This window comes from Garra rufa, chromosome 11, assembly GCF_049309525.1.
Source record: "Garra rufa chromosome 11, GarRuf1.0, whole genome shotgun sequence".
Lineage (NCBI taxonomy): Eukaryota > Metazoa > Chordata > Actinopteri > Cypriniformes > Cyprinidae > Garra > Garra rufa.
The window spans coordinates 19,171,311-19,190,440 of record NC_133371.1 but is presented as its reverse complement, the minus strand read 5'-3'; the positions used below and the strand labels follow the sequence as shown (position 1 = coordinate 19,190,440).

General features: G+C 44.4%; 1 protein-coding gene across 1 annotated transcript in view; it reads right to left on the bottom strand.

Moving 5' to 3' along the window:
* The window catches only part of LOC141345750 (differentially expressed in FDCP 8 homolog), a 61,755-nt gene that overhangs the window by 6,007 nt on the left and 36,618 nt on the right, over window positions 1-19,130 (bottom strand). The window contains exon 4 of the mRNA XM_073850644.1: window positions 14,867-14,976. Within this exon, the coding sequence (XP_073706745.1) occupies window positions 14,867-14,976 (110 nt within the window). The remainder of the gene's footprint in view (window positions 1-14,866; window positions 14,977-19,130) is intronic.

Sequence of the window (19,130 nt, the reverse complement as noted above, 5' to 3'; positions counted from 1 at the left end):
ACCAGCAATCTGTGCAGAAATAAATATTATCAGCCAAGTACTTTGCAACAACCTCTGACCTGTGGTCAAGCTGTACTTCTGGGCCATACATTAGCTTGACCATTCACTTCATCGACAATGAATGGGGTTTGAAGTGAGCATTAAGAGATAATTAAGTGTATATTGTGACTTTAGACTTATGTTTACATTTTAATTATTTGAGTTTTCCATGGTTGTTGACATTTCTGTCTTAATAACTGAGGGGATTATGATCAGAGGCAGGTTAAGTTTAAAATAAAAATGCTTGAGTGTAATATATTTTTCTCCTGGTCCTTATTTTAAATGGGTCATAAAAATATCAATAATTATCGATATCGACCGATATGAAACACTGATATCGTGATATAGTTTTCAGCCATATCGCCCAGCCCTAAGTTCCGAGGCGATCGCCAGCAACATAAATTTTAGGAAGGTATGGATTTGATCTTGTGATTTAAGCATGATTTAGGCCGATTTATACTCGGCGTGTTCTTCTGCACGGCAAGCATGTGCTGCCTGCGCGCGTACATCACCAAATTCTGGCCCCTTTTCCTAAAAGATCTTAAGGATAAAAGTAGCCTCATAACTTAGCGATTTAGGAGAAAATCTTAAAAGTAATGCTTAAAACAATCCTAAATTTAGGACTCCTAATTTTTGCTCTAAGAGTATTTCACAAAGCGGTTTAGCACTAAAACTAGCTCCTAAATCTGCGAAATGTTAGGAGTAGTGGAGAGGACTCCTTAGTCACTAAGATCAAGTCCTAAAACTATCCTATAATGGCTGTTGCCGGCTGTCTGCCTCGGAACAGAAACATTTAGTAGCATTGGATGATAATGAGCTTTTTCAGAAGGTGCGGTCTTAATCGCAAAGGACTGCTGCAGAATTGCAACAAATAAAAACAACCCAATAGTGCCAGAGATCCTCAAATGGCAGCTTCCTATGAATGCAATAAATATTTTAATGAGGCTAAGGATTTTTATCTGCAATAGCATAACAAGGTTACATGAAAACCTTATTGGCAACTTGAAAGTAATGTTCGTTTAGCTGTAGCAGTTGTTTGTCACTTAAATTCTGCAATCTCTGCCTTAATTTGCCTGACTTTGCAAAGAACACCAGCGCTTTTTACAGTCATATTTGCTTCTGGACAAAAGTGGGAAAGCTGCATTTATTTGGACACATATATTTTCCCACACATCTTTTTTAGTTTTTGAGGTTATCCCAACTTTGTTTTCACGAACAAGTTGGGTAAGAAGTAAGAGAACGTAAAATTTTATTTTACGTTTACTTGCCTTACTATCACCTATGATTATTCTACCCTGTTAATTAAAAGGCTGTTTATATGCATATGAGGAGCGCACATGAGGCTGAAGATACATGTTTAATTAGTGACACTTAGCCTGCATTTTAAAATCTTTATTTGAATATTGCAACATTTTTATTTTAAACCTTTATTTAAATATGATATAATATTGCATGTTACAATATTTCTATGAATGAATGTCTGACAGAGACCCCTCCCTATCAGCCAATCATTGTGTGCATATTATTTTCGGCATTAGATACGTCCATGCTGCGAGATGTTCAAAAAAGTGGTGGGACAATATCAAGCTTTGCAAAAAGTGTCCCACTCATCCCACCCGTGAATTACGCCTATGAAAATAAGTAATGTGAAACACTAACAAAAGCAATTATGAGAAATATTTTTATTGCAGCAGTCTTCAACAGTAAAACCAACACAACAGTGTTAAAATTGACAGTTTCACAAACTTTTTTGCAAAAGTTTTCGTCCTTTCCAATACTGGTCACGATGAGTTATTTGCCATCTGACTATTTCTTTGGTCACGCATTGATGGATTATAGAGATGTTTGTACAGGCGTACCTGTTCAGCCAAAACAGACACGCGAACAGTTCACTTGAGAAGCCGTGCACACCGCCACGCGAAATGGGTGATTTCACAAACCCAAGCGAACGCGTATAAATCACTACGTTGCACAGACTTAGGAGCTAGTTTTAGCGCTAAACGCTTTGTGAAGCACTCTTAGAGCAAAAACGTCTAGGTTACGAAGGTAACCCTCGTTCCCTGAAGGAGGGAACGGAGACGTTACATTGGGATCTCGCTTGAGAGACCGATCATCTCTGAGCCTTATTAAAAAGGCCAATTGAAAATTGGCACCACTCAGTCAGGCTTTTGCTGAAGAGCCGGGAGAGCCCAGCGTCAGCGCAACGCCAGGGGCGTGGCAGGGGAATGTAACGTCTCCGTTCCCTCCTTCGGGGAACGAGGGTTACCTTCGTAACCTAGACGTTACCCCTTCAGTCGAATCACTTCGACGTTACATTGGGAACTTAGACCCATGGAAAAGGCCACGACCCTGACGCCGCGTTACACACAATGCCACGTGCCGGCAGGTCTTCCCAGACGTGTCCGCAGGCGGTCATTGAAACGTAACCTTCCCAACGCCCTGAGGCCCCTTTTTATAAGGGGGGCCTGCAGGGATGCCAGTTGTACTGAAGCATGGGTTGGGGGGGCGGAGCACATGGAATTTGTACATGTGGAAATGAGAATAATTCAATATATCCATTAGGCTTCTTAGGGATACACGAGGGAAACAGCAGTCTCCCCCGCTGGAAAATATTGAAAAGTATAGCCACAACCTGCGGGGCGAAGGAGACCCAGGCAGGATCACAGCCAAGGACTACTCCGCATCTAGCCCTGACTGCGGGGCATGGAGGACCCAGGGTTCACCGGAGGGAACATTCTGGGAGATAGCGCACGGATCCACGTGGGAATGGCGCAGCAAGCCGACACCAGCAGTCCTCCCGCTCGCCTGAAGTCTTATGTTAAGACACGGGAGGACACGGCCTCTGAGCGGAGGTTGTAGAACCTAGCGAAGGGATTAGGTGTCGCCCAGCCCGCAGCTCTACCTATATCTGCTAGTGAGGCGCCATGAGCCAACGCATAGGATGGAGCAACACTCCTAGTGGAGTGGGCATGAACACCTAAGGGGCCTGGCTCTCCCTGATATAGATAAGACAGGGAGATGGCATCTACCACCCAATGAGCCAACCTCAGTTTGGGGACAGCATTCCCTTTCTGCTGAACCCCGGAGCAGATAAGCTGCTAGGTGCGCCTGAAGTGCCGAGTGATTTCATTTTCACATATTTATAGACATAACATCGCAAAGCTGGGTCTGCCTCTTCCAGGGCAGAGCTAGCAGGTTCACCACCGGATTGCGGAAAGGCGTGGTGGGGAACCTTGGGCACAATAACCAGGCCGGGGTCTCAGGTTGTAACGTGAGAGTCGCCGGGCCCGATTTCTAGACACGCTTTGCTGACAGAGAAAGGTTGTAGGTCTCCTACCCTCTTGACGGAAGCCAGGGCAGTCAGGAGCGCTGTCTTAATGACAGGCATTCTAGCTCGACTGAGGCCAGTGGCTCAAATGGAGCGCCCCGCGGCCCTGAAGGGCGACGGGGGGGGTCCCAAGAGGGTATGAGGTGCGGTCTGGGCACCTCTGAGGGACCTCACGACCAGTGGGTGCTTACCTACTTTGCTCCATCTACTGCATGTGATATACGGCTAAGCGGCGGCATATATTCCGAGAGTCGAGGGGACAGCCTGCGCTCCAACTCTTCTGCAGGAAGGAAGCACTACTGCAATCGTGTATCTCTGTGCCTCTCAGCGAGAGGAATGCCAGCAAATAGACCTCATCTCAGTGCGTAAGCCTGCCTGTGTCAAGGGAGCTCAGTACTGAGTGATAGTTTGTATCACGGCCTGTGGAAGGCCGGAGAGGTCTATGGTGTCAAACCGTGCCCTTACAGGGAGGGACTGCCGCCAGGGGGGGGGGGTACTAAGACTTAAGTCCGGGTAGGCCATCCTTGTAGCGCAACCTACCGACTTACTCCTCGTCCTCCCTGGACTCGCACAGAGTCTGCACAAGGAGGCTTGCTGGGGAAGGGCGTACTTGGGCCCCGGAGGTCAGCTGTGTGCCAGTGTTGCTCTGGCAATGGGAGGAATCGGAAGGGCGAGCGGATGTGGCTGGGCCTTGCCGATATAACTCCAACTAGCTGCGTCACGGGGTGGAGTCGCCATTCTGCAGGTGGGTGGACTGCCGTGGGAACCGACCGGCTGCACGGTTGAGTTTCCCTGCTTCAAGTGAATGGCAAGTAGCAAAATCTGCCACGTTGGACTCCATGGGAGCAGATGGGGAGGAGCTGTAAGCCTCTGTCATACATGGCAACCCAACCCGTGGTAAGCCACGGGCTGACTTGTCGGCAATACTGCGGGAAAACGCCAGTCTGGAGTGAGCCGAGATGCCATGCCCATCATGGGACTCGATCGTGCTGAAGCGGTCTAACATGAAACAAGCTTAGCGGCAAGTGGCTAGAGCTGTCATGTGCCCCAGGAGCCTCTGATTTTGAGAGGACCGCTGTATTGTGCCTGATTAGCTCAGGGACTACAGCACTGACTGCGCGCTCTTGGTAGCAAGGCGGGCCGTCTTGGACCGAGTCGGGCTCCCGCCCGAGGAAAAGGATTCCCTCGGTTGGCCTGAAGGACCAGATGGCGGGGGTGCCGAAGCAGATGGCTGCAACCCAGCCCTGGAGACGGAAACATACTTGTATGTGCGTCGTCGTGAGCATGTGTGCCGACAGCCTAAGAAGGGATCAGAACAGAGCTCCATCCAGGGCGGATGTTAACCCACCACTCTAACTGGACACGTGAAGTCGGGACTCTTATCAAACCCTGACCTCGTCCCGGCTGGAGGGACAGGCTGGATCGCGTCCTTCGCCAGTAGGAACGCGACCTCCGCAGGCAGAAGAGAGGCACGCCTGCCGAATAAAGAATGTAAGGGTTACCTCTGAGTCTGGGCGGACGCCTGGAGCCGGGCCGTACCGTCCGTATCAACCAGTGTAGTGGTATCAAGGGAACGTTGACCGACGTGACTGTGGTGGGGCAGCCTAGGGAAAGACAGGGAAGGAGACAAAACCCAGAAGGATGAACGTCCTGGAGAAGTGTCTGACTGCACTAAGCAGTGCTTACCTTCTTCCCTGGTTCCCGCGCTGGCGACATCCGGTCCCGAGTCTGGTTCCGAGGAGTGGAAGTGCTGCTCAGGAAGGAAACTCGGGGCTGGGGCCCCGGAGGTGAGAAAGTCGGGTCTTTCTGTGATTTCAAATGAATGGCTAAGTCCTGCTTACAGCGGGAGTGCCGACAGAGCACCACCTCCGGGGTGCTCGCATCAGGTACGCTTCGAAGCTCGCCTGCGAGGGTCTTCCCTCGCAGGACCCTGAGAGGCGAGTGGCGTCCCTCTCCCACGGGCAGCTCGACGTCGGGCTGCGAGCCTGGATCGTGTGGCAGGCGGAGGCGGGGGCCCAGGCGGCGGAATGGTAACTTCGCGGCGGGGCAGGATATGTTGGATGGCCTCCGTCTTCCTCTGAACCGTTGGAGACCTATTTTCTTCCTGTGGAGCGCCAAAGGAGACGCCCAGCCCGAATGGCGGGGAGGCGTACTGCTCTGGCATCTCGACGGGGGTATGCTGATGGGCGGGAGATCGCAGGCTTTTGGGGCCGGCGGTACGTTCGACGCCGCTGAGCAAAACTCTTCACGGTGTCGCCGAATAGGCCGCTCTGGAAGATGGGAGAGTCGAGAAAGCGAACTTTGTCGGCCTCCGCCATCTGAGCCAGAGTCAGCCATAGGTGGCGTTCCTGGACCACGCAGGTGGACATCACCTGACCAAGGGAACGCGCCGCGAACTTAGTGGCCCGAAGGGCGAAGTCAGTGGCGGCGCGGAGTTCTTCAAATACCCCCTGGTCAGGACCACTCTCGTGCAGGCCTTTAAGTGCCTGCGCCTGGTACACTTGCAGTGTTGCCATGGCATGCAGGGCGGTGGCAGCGTGTCCAGCGGTGTGGAAGGCCCAGCCAATGAGGGCGGAAGAAAATCCACACGCCCTGGAAGGGAGACGCGGAGGGCTGCACCCCGCGGGCAAAGGTGCACCGCGACAGCGTGCTCGACCCGGGGGACCGCCACGCACCCCTTGGCTGCCCCGCCATCGAGAGTGGCGAGGGGAGAGGAGCTGGAGTGCGCTTCAAATGAATAGGGAGCGCGCCATCGATTTTGTCAGCTCCTCATGCATTTCCGGTCAGAACGGTACCGGGGGGAGCGCGGCGCTGCCGCCGGTGCCACCCCAGGAACCAGTCGTCCAGCCTAGAAGGATCGGCCGGAGGCTCCTGGGGAACCTCCAAACCGATCCCCCCCGGCTGCCCGGAGAAGCATAGCCGACAGTTCAACATCAACATCCGGAGGGGCAGCGACCACGGGTGGGCGCTGTGCCACGGGAAGAGATGTGTCACCGTCTGACTCTCCCTCTGATGCTGTGACAGACATCTCATCCTCTGCAAGAGCACCGAAGGAGACGCTCGGCCCGCCAGGCGGGGAAGCGTACTGCTGCGGAAACTCAACGGGACCACGCTAAGACAGAGAAGTCCGCAGGGCTTTTTGAGCCGGCGGAACGTTCTCTACCATAATTTGAATGTCCCCCCCGGGCCTCACCGCGGTGGCCGAAGCGCATTGGCGGCTCAACGGCTGACAGTGGGAGGGAGGCGGGGGGAGCCAGCTCACGAACGAGCGGCGGGACTTCAGCGTGGTCATGCTTTCACCGCATGAACCATTCGTGAGCGCCACCCCAGCGTGCTCAAAGCCTAAACACGTGAGGCAGCGCTCATGTCCGTCTGCTGAGGAGAGGAAACTACCACACCCAGAAACGCATGGCCGAAAAGACATTCTGAAAAGAACGTCTGAAACGGCCGCTAGAAATTGCTCTTTTGTGATCCTGGTTGCCCAGGGAGGCGCCGCGGGGCAACCGTGCACTTGCCGGGGCTGCTCGCTGGAAATGCAAAGGCTTTATATGGCCGTGAAAACGGCCGCCCGCAGGATCACGCTGGCGGCTGCCAAACAATGCTCTTTCTTTGAAACACTCTTTTAGTTTTGGCAGCGCACCAGCAGGAGGGAGCATGAACTCTGAAGAACTCTTCTTGAAGTCTTATCAGCTGTTTAGAGGCTCGACACATCGGCTCTGAAAGCAAAAGTCTGACTGAGTGGTGAATTGGCGAGTGGACATGCGCGCCGGCCACGCCCCCGTACATACGGGTATATAAGATGCCGGCGCGCACGTCCACTCGCCAATTTTCAATTGGCCTTTTTAATAAGGCTCAGAGATGATCGGTCTCTCAAGCGAGATCCCAATGTAACGTCGAAGTGATTCGACTGAAGGGGTAACTTATGAGTCCTGAATTTAGGACTGACACGCCAATTATTTTTAAAATTTTCTCCTAAATCGGCAAGTTATGAGCTACTTTTAGCCTTAAGATGTTTTGTGAATACGGGCCCTGCTGTCTAAAGAGAACATTTTAATAACATCAGTCGAGTGTTTGAAATAACTTTCTTTTGTGATCTGACGTGGTCAAATCCAAAATCATTATTTAATATAGTATATTCCAGAGCTCTGTTCCGCTTTCCTATAGTCTATTTCAAGGACAAGGACAAATAGGCCTAATATAAAGATTACAAAACAAAGAACACAAATGGAATGAGGGATAAGCTCCAAAGTTCAGGGAAAGGAAGGGAAATATTAAGCGGCATCCTTCATGTTTTCCTTATTCTGCAAATACTTTACAGTTTTGAATTATGTTCAGCTTCTGTCTGTATGACCATAAATGACAGTTTTCTTTTTTTATTTATTTAGTTAATTTAGAAAAACGTATGGAGCATTTTTGATCGTTAAATATAAGTTTTTTATTTTAATTTTTTATGAACAGTGCCCAGCGGAAGACTGATCATAGTCTGTTTGATCAGTTTGCCTTCTCAAATCATCACGACCTATTTTTGAAATGCATCTGGTTGGGAGCTGGGTCTAAACTACGCAAGCTATGATGACTTTCACCTTGATAGTTTAACGCGGATGTATACCGAAGACTATTGAATATGGTCGCGCGTTTAAGTCTCCTCCGCCAAAACACAGACGGGATCACGTCGTCCTCCATTCATAAAAAACGAATCTACTATAGCGAAATGCCACGTAAATTCGTCGTTTTTTGGATTCATAAATCAAATGTTGGTCAGTCACTTAATTCAAATCGCGATATGGACTAGTGTATGTGAAACCTGAAATGCAAAAAGACCGTTTTAATATGAATTAATATGAATATGTTCCGTTTGCCTAGCTGTATGTATGAATGATGGAGACGAGCTTTTACTACACGCATACTGAAACACACGTGACGCTCCCGGTAATTTTTGGCATTTTCATCTCACATGAACAGATAAACTCAATCTCCCAAACTGCTGTGAGTGTCACTTTTACCGTTTCATTTGAGAAAACTAGCATCATATCATACTGTATGACACAGAAACTTCACGGCAACCTGTCAAAATAAAAGTACGGTGTAACATGTAATGGGCTGGGTAGGTGTTGACGTTAAAAAAAACACAAATAGGTAGAAAAAATAATTTCATTGTTAGTTAGTTAGTAAACACAAGTACATCTAATTGAACTTAATTTATTTTCATCAACAAATTATCATAGAACAGCTTTATGAGCTTTATGATCCATTCTCAAAGACTTTAAGTCATTATTTGGGTAGCACACATATTCTGAATGCCTTCAGCAGAATTCAAATTAGCCATTTTAATCTAGATTAATCTAGATTAATTCCAAGATTTAATCTAGATTAATCTAGATTAAAAAAAATAATCTATGCCCACCCCTAATATATATACACATACACACACACACACACACACACAGGGCTCGCTAAATTTCTGAAGAGGTTCTCTTCAGATTTTGGTAGCCCGAAAATTAATTTAACTAGCCCAAATAAAAAAAAAGACCTTTTTAAATATAGAAAATCAGATAGGAGTCTAATCAAAAATGTTTTTAATACACAAATATAAACAAATATCAAGGAAGTAAATTTATTTCATTATATTTATTTCATTTAGTGTATCTGCAGAATTTTTAAATATTAATTTAAAGCAATTCATAACCATTTTTAAGATCTGCAAAAGTAAAATAAACAGTAATGGGATTAGACAATGTAAAGTAGAATATTAAGCCATAAAATGGCATGATTTAACATTCAGATACAGTTTCACACAAAAACAAATTTCATCCATTTCATCCTTTATAACATTAAAAGGGATAAATTGAGTATATAATTTGTTATATTTATTTGAAACATAAATATTACTGTACTTGTTTAGATTTTTAGAAGGCACCTTAACTTTTTACATTTACAACTCTGTGTTTGCTACATAAAAACATGGGTCGATAATTGCAATCATTTGACCATAAACAGCTGAAAAGAATGTTTTGAAATGAAAAATTAATTATCTGTCACGAGGGGGCACTTTAGGAGCGCTGAAATATTATGGTTTCCATAGTAACATCTGTATACACAGCAGTATTAACACAGTTTTATCAGACATGAAATGAAAATTCCAACGACACGTTTCTGAGGACAGTAACGGAGGAACGCCATCAAATGTAGCGAAGTAAAAGTAAAGTTTTTTCCACTATAAATGTACTTGAGTAAGAGTAAAAGTACCTATCTTTAAATATACTCTAAAAGTACTAGTTACCCAAAAAATTTACTCAAGTAAATGTAACGAAGTAAATGTAATTCGTTACTACCCACCTCTGTTTGAGACTGACACCAGCAATTATATGTGGCTATGCGGTGGAGATGCGTTCACTGTCAAACATCATTCGGCATTAATTAGGTCATTTTGTCAAAAGAAATGTTCTTGATTACAAGAAAAATACAGATTGTTCTTGTTGTGATTTATTTTGTTTTTTCATTTATACAGATTTAAATAATTTCGTTTTTGAAGTAGCTATTATGTCATTGATTCTCCGATGTTAAATATGATCAAGAATTATTTTATTTCGATCTACAATGTAATAAAAGTTAAGAAAAAGATTAGCCTATAGCCCTAAATAAATATAGACTACAAGCTAATTGCTTTTTTTCTTAACTTTTAACTTCTTCTAAAATTATCAATAGGCTAGGTTAACGAATTTTCCTTTATACAAACATAACGAATGCACTTCAAAATTAAGTTTTCATATATAAATTCAGGAATCACGAATATGACAAAATAATATTATGTTATATATATTTATTATATAGCTATAATAGTTGTATCAAATGAATAAGGAAATTATAGTGCCTTGAATTTATTAAGTAATGTTTCATTTTGTTTGTTTCGCTCTCTGGAAATGTAAAGAAAAAAAATACAGTTTTTACTTGGAATTCATTATTAATCCCTGGTTTTAAACATTCAAAATTGTGTCCAGTACTATGTAAATTACAAAGGTTTAATTGGCATCTTTATTTCAAACGACCCGACCGACCGCGACCCAAATATCATTCAAAATATTTTGACTGCAGGCACCCGCTCATTTTGGATCAACCCGCGCATCACTGCCCTCTAGAGCTGGCCATGGTGATTGGCTACAGAATGGTGTTCCTTGCCCCACCTGGTGGATATTATATGAAGCGCAACAATGTTTTGAAAAATTCTGAAAAAGCAGCTGCAGGTAGATCCGTGATCACGCGTGTCGAATTGCAGGCTGCCGCATGAAAATAGATGCATTTTTAATGGCCAGATCTGTACAGTTGCGAGGACGATTGCATAATGATAGCCTTAACCCATATAACCTGCATGACCTTGCTGACTGGTTGAAGATCAAGGTGGAAGCACAGCGGTTATCAACTAAGATGGTACAGCATTACCAGACTGAGAGGGTACAAGTCTCACGTAAGGAATGTCAATCTGTTCCTAGGCCCCAGACTTGATCCACTGCAGTCTATCACGACAATGACCAGCCCACAGAAATGAGCACCGGGCAGTTTGTACATACCGATGCTGCTCACCCTCAGTCATCAGCCAGGAGACTGAAACGTTTGTGTCTTTTCTGTAAGAATCAGGAGCATTACCTGTCACAGTGCAGTAAAATCACTGAGTGCTCACCTGATCAGATACGGAAGTGGATAAATGAGGGCAAAAGGTGCTGGAAATGTGGGCGCACACGTCACAAATGGGAGGAATGTACTTTGAGGAAGCCTTGCAGGGACTGTGGGAATATACATCTCGGAGTTCTGCATTCCATTGCCCAGGATGGTCCTAACAGTGTGCTGCTGACAACATCACACAAACGAGCACACCTTACCTCCCCTAGTTCGACGAGACGTGTGTACCTGAAAGTAGTTCCAGTGTTGCTGTGGAGAGGCAAGAGGTCGAATTCGACATATGCCATCTTGGACGATGGGCCTTAGCGTAGTATCATCCTTCCTGCAGCAGTCCAGCAGCTAGGAATAAGGGGAGGGAAGAAATCATGGCCCTTTGCACCATCCGACATGACATCACAGAATTGAAGGGGCAGTCAATTGACTTGCTGCTTTCCCCACAGTCGAAGCCAGAAGAGAAGCACAGCCTGACGGGTGTCTTCACTGCTCCACTCCTCATGTTAAATGAGCAAAACTACCTCATCAAGAGGCTCCAGCAATGTTATAACCATCTCAGAGGGATCCCTATTGCATCTTTCGATAGGGTTCAACCCCTATTTTTAACTGATTACTCTGAAGGAGCCCATCAGATTAGGACCAGCAAGCGGACCAGTCGCTGTACGCACACTGCTTGGTTGGGTCCTTCAGGGACCAGATGGATTGCTCCCACATCAGGTACCTTCTCCGCAGTACTTGTTCACTTTTCTTACACCACTGCGGGACCAATCTATCAACATGTCAAGCAACTTTGGCAGCTCGATGTTCTTCCGTCTCGCAGTGAGAAGGTAAAAATTAGGTCTAAACAGGATCAGGTGGCCGCAGACATGTTGGAGACCAGGACATGACGAGTAAAAGTTGATGGAGTCTGGCGCTACGCTACTCCACTCCTTCGTACTCCAAATGGATGCATCAGAGATTGCTTATGGATCGGTGGCTTACCTACGTGCTGAGCAGCATGGTAAGATCCACACTGCCTTTGTTATGGCTCGCTCTAGGGTGGGCCCAAATGGCAGGTGTCGATGTCATGCCTTGAGCTGTGCGCAGCACTGAGCAGTGCCCAGCTGGCAAACTCCGACATGTGGAGTAGGGGCCTCAGATTCCTTCGAGTAACGGAAATACAGGAGTTGACCAAATAAAATCATGGAGGTATGTAGATTCCTCAAATAACCTGGCAGATGACATTACCAGAGGGAGGACACTCATGGAGCTGGCAAACTCCGACATGTGGAGTAGGGGCCCCACATTCCTCCGCGTACCGCCAGACCAATGGCCAGTCAAGCCCCTTGTCGTGGCCCAAGAGGATACCTTAGAGACAAGGAAAGCCATCTTCTGTGGATTAGTCTCAGATAATCAAAATTCAGACCCGCTTGATGCATCGCAGATGTTGCGATGCAACCTACCGGTCCCTCCATGGGGTTGCCATCCAAGATACAAACGTAGAATCGTTAGATTACTGACGTGTGGAAGCCCATATCCTGAGTCTTGCCAGAAGAGTTCAAGGCTTTGAAATCAGGGAAGCAGGTGCCCGCATCCAGCCGCCTGAACACACTTGCATCCGAATTCGACTCAGAGTTAGGTCTAATCCGTGTGGGAGGTAGGCTACGACGACTGGATGGCTTTAGCAAAGCTGAGATACATCCAGTGGTTTTAGATCCCCACCATCAGGTGATTAAACTCATCATGAAGCACTTTGACAAACGTTTACTCCATCCAGGACCTGATAGAGTCTTCACAGAACTACGTTGCCATTTCTGGATTCTAAGGGGCAGGCAAGCCATCAAATGACACCAGAGAGAATGCGTAGAGTGCCAGAAAGTGGAGAGATAAGCCTACTCTACCCATTATGGCTGACTTACCCTCGGCCTGTCTGTGATTATGCCAATCCCCTTTCTTCTCCACCAGAGTTGACTGCTTTTGGCCCTTTGTGGTCAAAATTGGCCATCGCACAGAGAAGCGATGGGGCGCCATCTTCAAGTGCCTGACAACCAGATGCATTCACCTCGACCTGCTCAAAAGCATCGACACTGACACATTTTTACTGGCACTAAGGCGCTTCATAGCACGCAGAGGAACCCCATCCGAAATCTTCTCAGATCAGGGAACCAACTTTCGGGGGGCCGAGACTGAACTGAGAGAAGCTTTCATGGAGACGGAGCCCAGACTGCGGGAGCAGCTGGCTGGTTACCAGATCTCCTTTAGAATGAATCCTCCTGCCGCACTGCACTGCGAATAGTCATCGGGAGCCAGTCGTGCCGGAAGAAGTTCTGCAGACAGTACTGATCGAGGTAGAGGGTATAATACGTTTCATCCGACGTGGCAGACTTAGATCCGGTTACCCCAAATATGCTGCTCATGGGGCGGCGAGATGCCTCACTGCCTCAGGTGATCTACACCCCAGAGCCCTTGTCCAAGCGCAGATGGCATAATTCCCTAACTATCATTGATCACTTATGGTCTTACTTCACACAACATTACCTCCCAGGTCTCCAGACTCACCAGAAGTGGCAGCGGGTAACTCAGGATCTAGCTGTGAACACAGTAGTCATGATAATCGACCAGCAGCTTCCCAGGGCCAAATGGCCAGTTGGTCGGGTTGAGTGCTGACGAATTTATCTTTATAGAGGTGAAAGTGAGGCCAAGTATGGTGACCCATACTAGGAATTTATGCTCTGCATTTAACCCATCCAAGTGCACACACACAGTAGTGAACACACACACACCGTGAACACACACCCGGAGCAGTGGGCAGCCATTGCTGCGGCGCCCGGGGAGCAGTTGGGGGAACGGTGCCTTGCTCAAGGGTCTCACCTCAGTCATGGTATTGAGGGTGAAGAGAGTGCTGGTTATTCACTCCCCCCACCTACAATCCCTGCTGGACCTGAGACTCGAACCTGCAACCTTTAGGTTACAAGTCCAATTCTCTAACCATTAGGCCACGGCTGCCCCCAACACGGCTTAATATTTAGACATATTAAATATGTTTATCTGGGGGCAGCTGTTCTAAATTCCCTATGTGCGTTTATAGTGAGGACCTTTATTATGATCGCATGCCACTAGTGGGCATTCGTTTTCTGCTATTCTGTTTTACTTTCATTTTGCCAGCCGCTTTATCCACCATTTCGTCAGGTGTTAATGTGCATGATTGAATGTAAGTTTATTCTAATTAATCCTGATTATAGATTAAAGATGTTTCTTTCCTCATATTTACATATTCATCTTGTGTAACCAAGCCCTACATTGTTTATAATGTTGGTATATGTAAGATACACAATGATTCTGTGTATGTTTGCTAAAGGTAATCCCTTCATCGTCATGTTGATTCATGCACTAGCAAGTGATATGCACGTTAGTTACTTATATTTAGTGGATACAGACTGATTATTTCAGAAAGACCACATTTAACACATTGTGGCTACAAGCTGTACAACATCATCTGTGAACAGTTTTCAGATAAAGAGTTGAACAGTGCTCTGTTTTCTGGATTTTTTGTTGCTATTCTGTCTTGCACTGTTAAAATACACCTACCATTAAAATTATAGACTGATCATTTCTTTGTCAGTGGGCAAACAAACAAAATCAGCAGGGGATTAAATAATTATTTTCCCCACTCTAAGTATGTGGTTATTTTGACAAAATAATATTTTGGGGCCAAGACATATATTATCACATTCTCATGAGTTCATATAATGTGGTCACAACAATATTTAGCAGACCAGACCTGTCCCTTCCAAGGCCCCATTGCAATGCATATGTGTTAACTGGTAATGTATCTGATATTCAAAAACAAACCTGTGGAAAACAGCGAAGCAGTCATGACAGACAGAGGTGTGGCTGTCGAATGGGAAGAGAATGTCACCCTCTTTACACAATTCACACATGAAGCCTTTTGCCTGGCATTTCTGATGACACAAAGAAAGAGAGAAATAAGATAAAAGGATGCTGGCACAGTAGCACAATCACACATAGCATAACTAATTTTATCTTACTCACTTTCAAGGGGTCATACTATAATGACACAATTAAGATTTATAAATTGCTGAGGTGGATTATTTTACACAAAAAGCAGCTAAAATTATTAACTTCTAGCTATGAAATATTTTAGAGCTATATACAGGTGCTGGTCATATAATTAGAATATCTTCAAAAAGTTCCATTTCAAATTCCATTCAAGAAGTGAAATTCGTATAATTTATACATTTATTCCACACAGACTGATATATATCAAGTGTTTATTTCTTTTCTTTTGATCATTATAACTGACAACTAATGAAAACCCCAATTCAGTATCTCAGAAAATTAGAATATTGTGAAAAGGTTCAGTATTGACGACACCTGGTGCCACACTCTAATCAGCTAATTAACTCAAAACACCTGCAATGGCCTTTAAAGGGTCACAAAACCCTAAAACACATTTTTTGAGTTGTTTACAGATATGTGACCCTGGACCACAAAACCAGTCTTAAGTCGCTGGGGTTTGTTTGTAGCAATAGCCAAAAATACATTGCATGGGTCAAAATTTTAGATTTTTCTTTTATGCCAAAAATCATTGAGAAATTAAGTAAAGTTCATGTTCCATGAAGATTTTTTTGTAAAATTCCTACTGTAAACATATCAAAATGTAATTTTTGATTTGTAATATGCATTGTTAAGAACCTAATTTGGACAACTTTAAAGGTGATTTTCTCAGTCTTTTTGATTTTTTTGCATCCTCCGATTTCTGATTTCAAATAGATGTATCTCAGTCAAATATTGTCCGATCCTAACAAACCATACATCAATAGAAAGCTTATTTATTGAGCTTTCATATGATGTATAAATCTCAGTTTTGTCAAATTTAACCTTATGACTGGTTTTGTGGTCCAGGGTCACATATATACATGTTGTACATTGCTTAAAACAGTAATATATGTCACTTAAAATGTTACAAAGTGGAAATTGGTCATTTTTGCGCTTTTTGTGACCATTTCGTGCATCCGGTTTTAAAAGTTACGTTTGAGCCCGTGACGTAGATGCAGTTTTTTTTTTAGCGCTCATTGGCTGTGTGCCTTGTACAGTACCTATTTACGTCATCGGCTTGACGGCCCCGTTTAAGCAATATTAATGAGCAGTGTAACATTATACATGACAAAGGACTCGTCTAATCCAATCTCTGCACCGTGCTTTGCATGAGCTATTGCGCGCGCTGCTGGGTTGTGCAGTTCTACGAAAACACACAGCAAATTTTTCTGTAAGGAACTTTTCGTACCGGTTTTTTGAATTGGGGACTTGTGGAATCCGGATTCGCGGATCGTCTTCTTTTGAACAAAGATGCCAGCCCAGATTCTTTCGATTCTGCTATCTGCACAAATATGGTACATGTTTGATTTGCACATCTTATTTGAATGTATATTACATGATGATATATGTTATCTTGAACAACATCCCTTAAGTTTAATGGTCGGGCATGATCAAAGTTTTTCGTTAAAGTATTTTAAATAATGTGCGTGTGCTAGCTGATGTTCACAAAAATGCAGAATCCTTGCTATTTAAGTAAAGTTTGTTTTTATTTATTTGTAGATTATTTTATTATATTCATCTCAACCGTATATTTATATATTTATATATAGTTATAAACACTATTTAAAATAAACATTTATAATGGCTATTAAAATTGAAGACTGCTGAATGTTTCACCATTTGGATACTTTTAACAATGTGACCTTTAACATGTCCATTTACATGTCTATTATACTAGCCATTTAGCAAATGTGTCCTGTGCTTTGTTTCTTTGAGTGCTATTATCAAATGATAGTCTACCAGTCTACTACTTGCAAAGTACCGCATAATTTGTTCTGTTTACACATTTCATCAGGACTGTAAATGCTAATGTTATGTTATATTTTACTTATCATCCAAATGTCATTAAATCAATAAAGGTAAAATATTTTGTATCATGTGTGTCTTCATGAAACCCCAATATGTCTGTTTTAAGTTTATCGTGATTATATGACAGCAAATTAATGTATTTAGGTTTATGTACAAGTTTAGGAAGCAGAGAAACTACCATTCGTTGCAAATATATAATTTTATTTATTGTGGGGATTCTGGTGGGGAGAAGTCCTCCGCTTCCACACTGCTCTCAGAACCGTTGTAGCTGCTGCTCTTGGCATTGCTGTCCATCTTGCCAACATGTGTGTGTTTACATTGTTGGTGTGCAAATTAGCAGAATGTATTCACTTATTGTCACTCCTCCTTTAATGCAGTCTCTGCCTCCACTCCACATTCTACCCCCACCCCTTACCCCCAGTGAACAACGCCCCTTTTCAGAAAGTTTTTCAAACCAGAGGTGTGAAAAAGCACCTCTGAAACAGGGGGGTGTTGTGACACTTTAAATGGTCTCTCAGTCTAGTTCTGTAGGCTACACAATCATGGGGAAGACTGCTGATTTGACAGTTGTCCAAAAGACAACCATTGACACCTTGCACAAGGAGGGCAAGACACAAAAGGTCATTGCAAAAGTGGCTGGCTGTTCACAGAGCTCTGTGTCCAAGCACATTAATAGAGAGGCGAAGGGAAGGAAAAGATGTGGTAGAAAAAAAGTGTACAAGCAATAGGGATAACCGTACCCTGGGGAGAATTGTGAAACAAAACCCATTCAAAAATATGGGGGAGATTCACAAAGAGTGGACTGCAGGTAGAGTCAGTGCTTCAAGAACCAGTACGCACAGACGTATGCAAGACATGGGTTTCACCTGTCCCATTCCTTCTGTCAAGCCACTTTTGAACAACAGACAACGTCAGAAGCGTCTCACCTGGGCTAAAGACAAAAAGGACTGGACTGCTGCTGAGTGGTCCAAAGTTATGTTCTCTGATGAAAGTAAATTTTGCATTTCCTTTGGAAATCAGGGTCCCAGAGTCTGGATGAAGAGAGGTGAGGCACAGAATCCACGTTGCTTGAGGTCCAGTGTAAAGTTTCCAGTCAGTGATGGTTTGGGGTGCCATGTCATCTGCTGGTGTTGGTCCACTGTGTTTTCTGAGGTCCAAGTCAACGCAGCTGTATACCAGGACGTTTTAGAGCACTTCATGCTTCCTGCTGCTGACCAACTTTATGGAGATGCAGATTTCATTTTCCAACAGGACTTGGCACCTGCACACTGTAGCGTCTGCCTAATATCAGTGATAACAGTTAGGCCATATGCCTCAGAGACCCTGTTAGCCTTTTGACATTTGCATATAAATTAAAGAGATAGCTTGTTCCTCTACATTTATATGGGTGCTAAATGGCCCATGGTTCCCTCCTCACTACCACGTAGATGCTAAACAGACCAACTCTTGTCTCCCCATTGGACTTCAAAGGGATTCCAATGAGGAGACCATCACCCACTCGGTGCCAGGCACGAGACGCCTGGCCACAGACTACCTTACAATACACAAACACACATACACAAAGACTTTTTCCTTATTTAGCCTATAATTAATCGGTCACAAATGTATCTGGTATATGCATGTGTTGTTTGTATATTTCCCTATCATATTTGCCTAGTTACCTAGTTATCTGTATTAGTTAACCCTTTGAATGCTTATATTCCTATGTATGAATGTATCTTTGGTTTAATACCTTCTATACGCTTCGTTCTTGGTATTAAAATGATCTGCTCTTCATTTTCTAAACAATTGTGTATGCTATGTGATTAGAAGATGCATCATAATGTTTACACTGTATTTTGGGTAAAACTGAAACAATTTCACAGAAAAAAATTTCACTCTTTCTTGGCCAGAAACATAATTCTTCCTAGAATTGATAAATGATTATACTATCTATTCGGCGGACGAACAGATCAAATAATTGTAATATTAATTCTGCTACGGTTAATTCTGAGATCTGATCTAAATATTCATAATTAATTATAACCAGTTATAATTAATCATAAATATTTTCCCTTTTGAGCTATAAATCGCTACAACACAGTTTCAAAGCTCATAATACCTGAGCAGTGCCACAGACTGATTGACTCCATGCCACGCCGCATTGCTGCAGTAATTCAGGCAAAAGGAGCCCCAACTAAGTATTGAG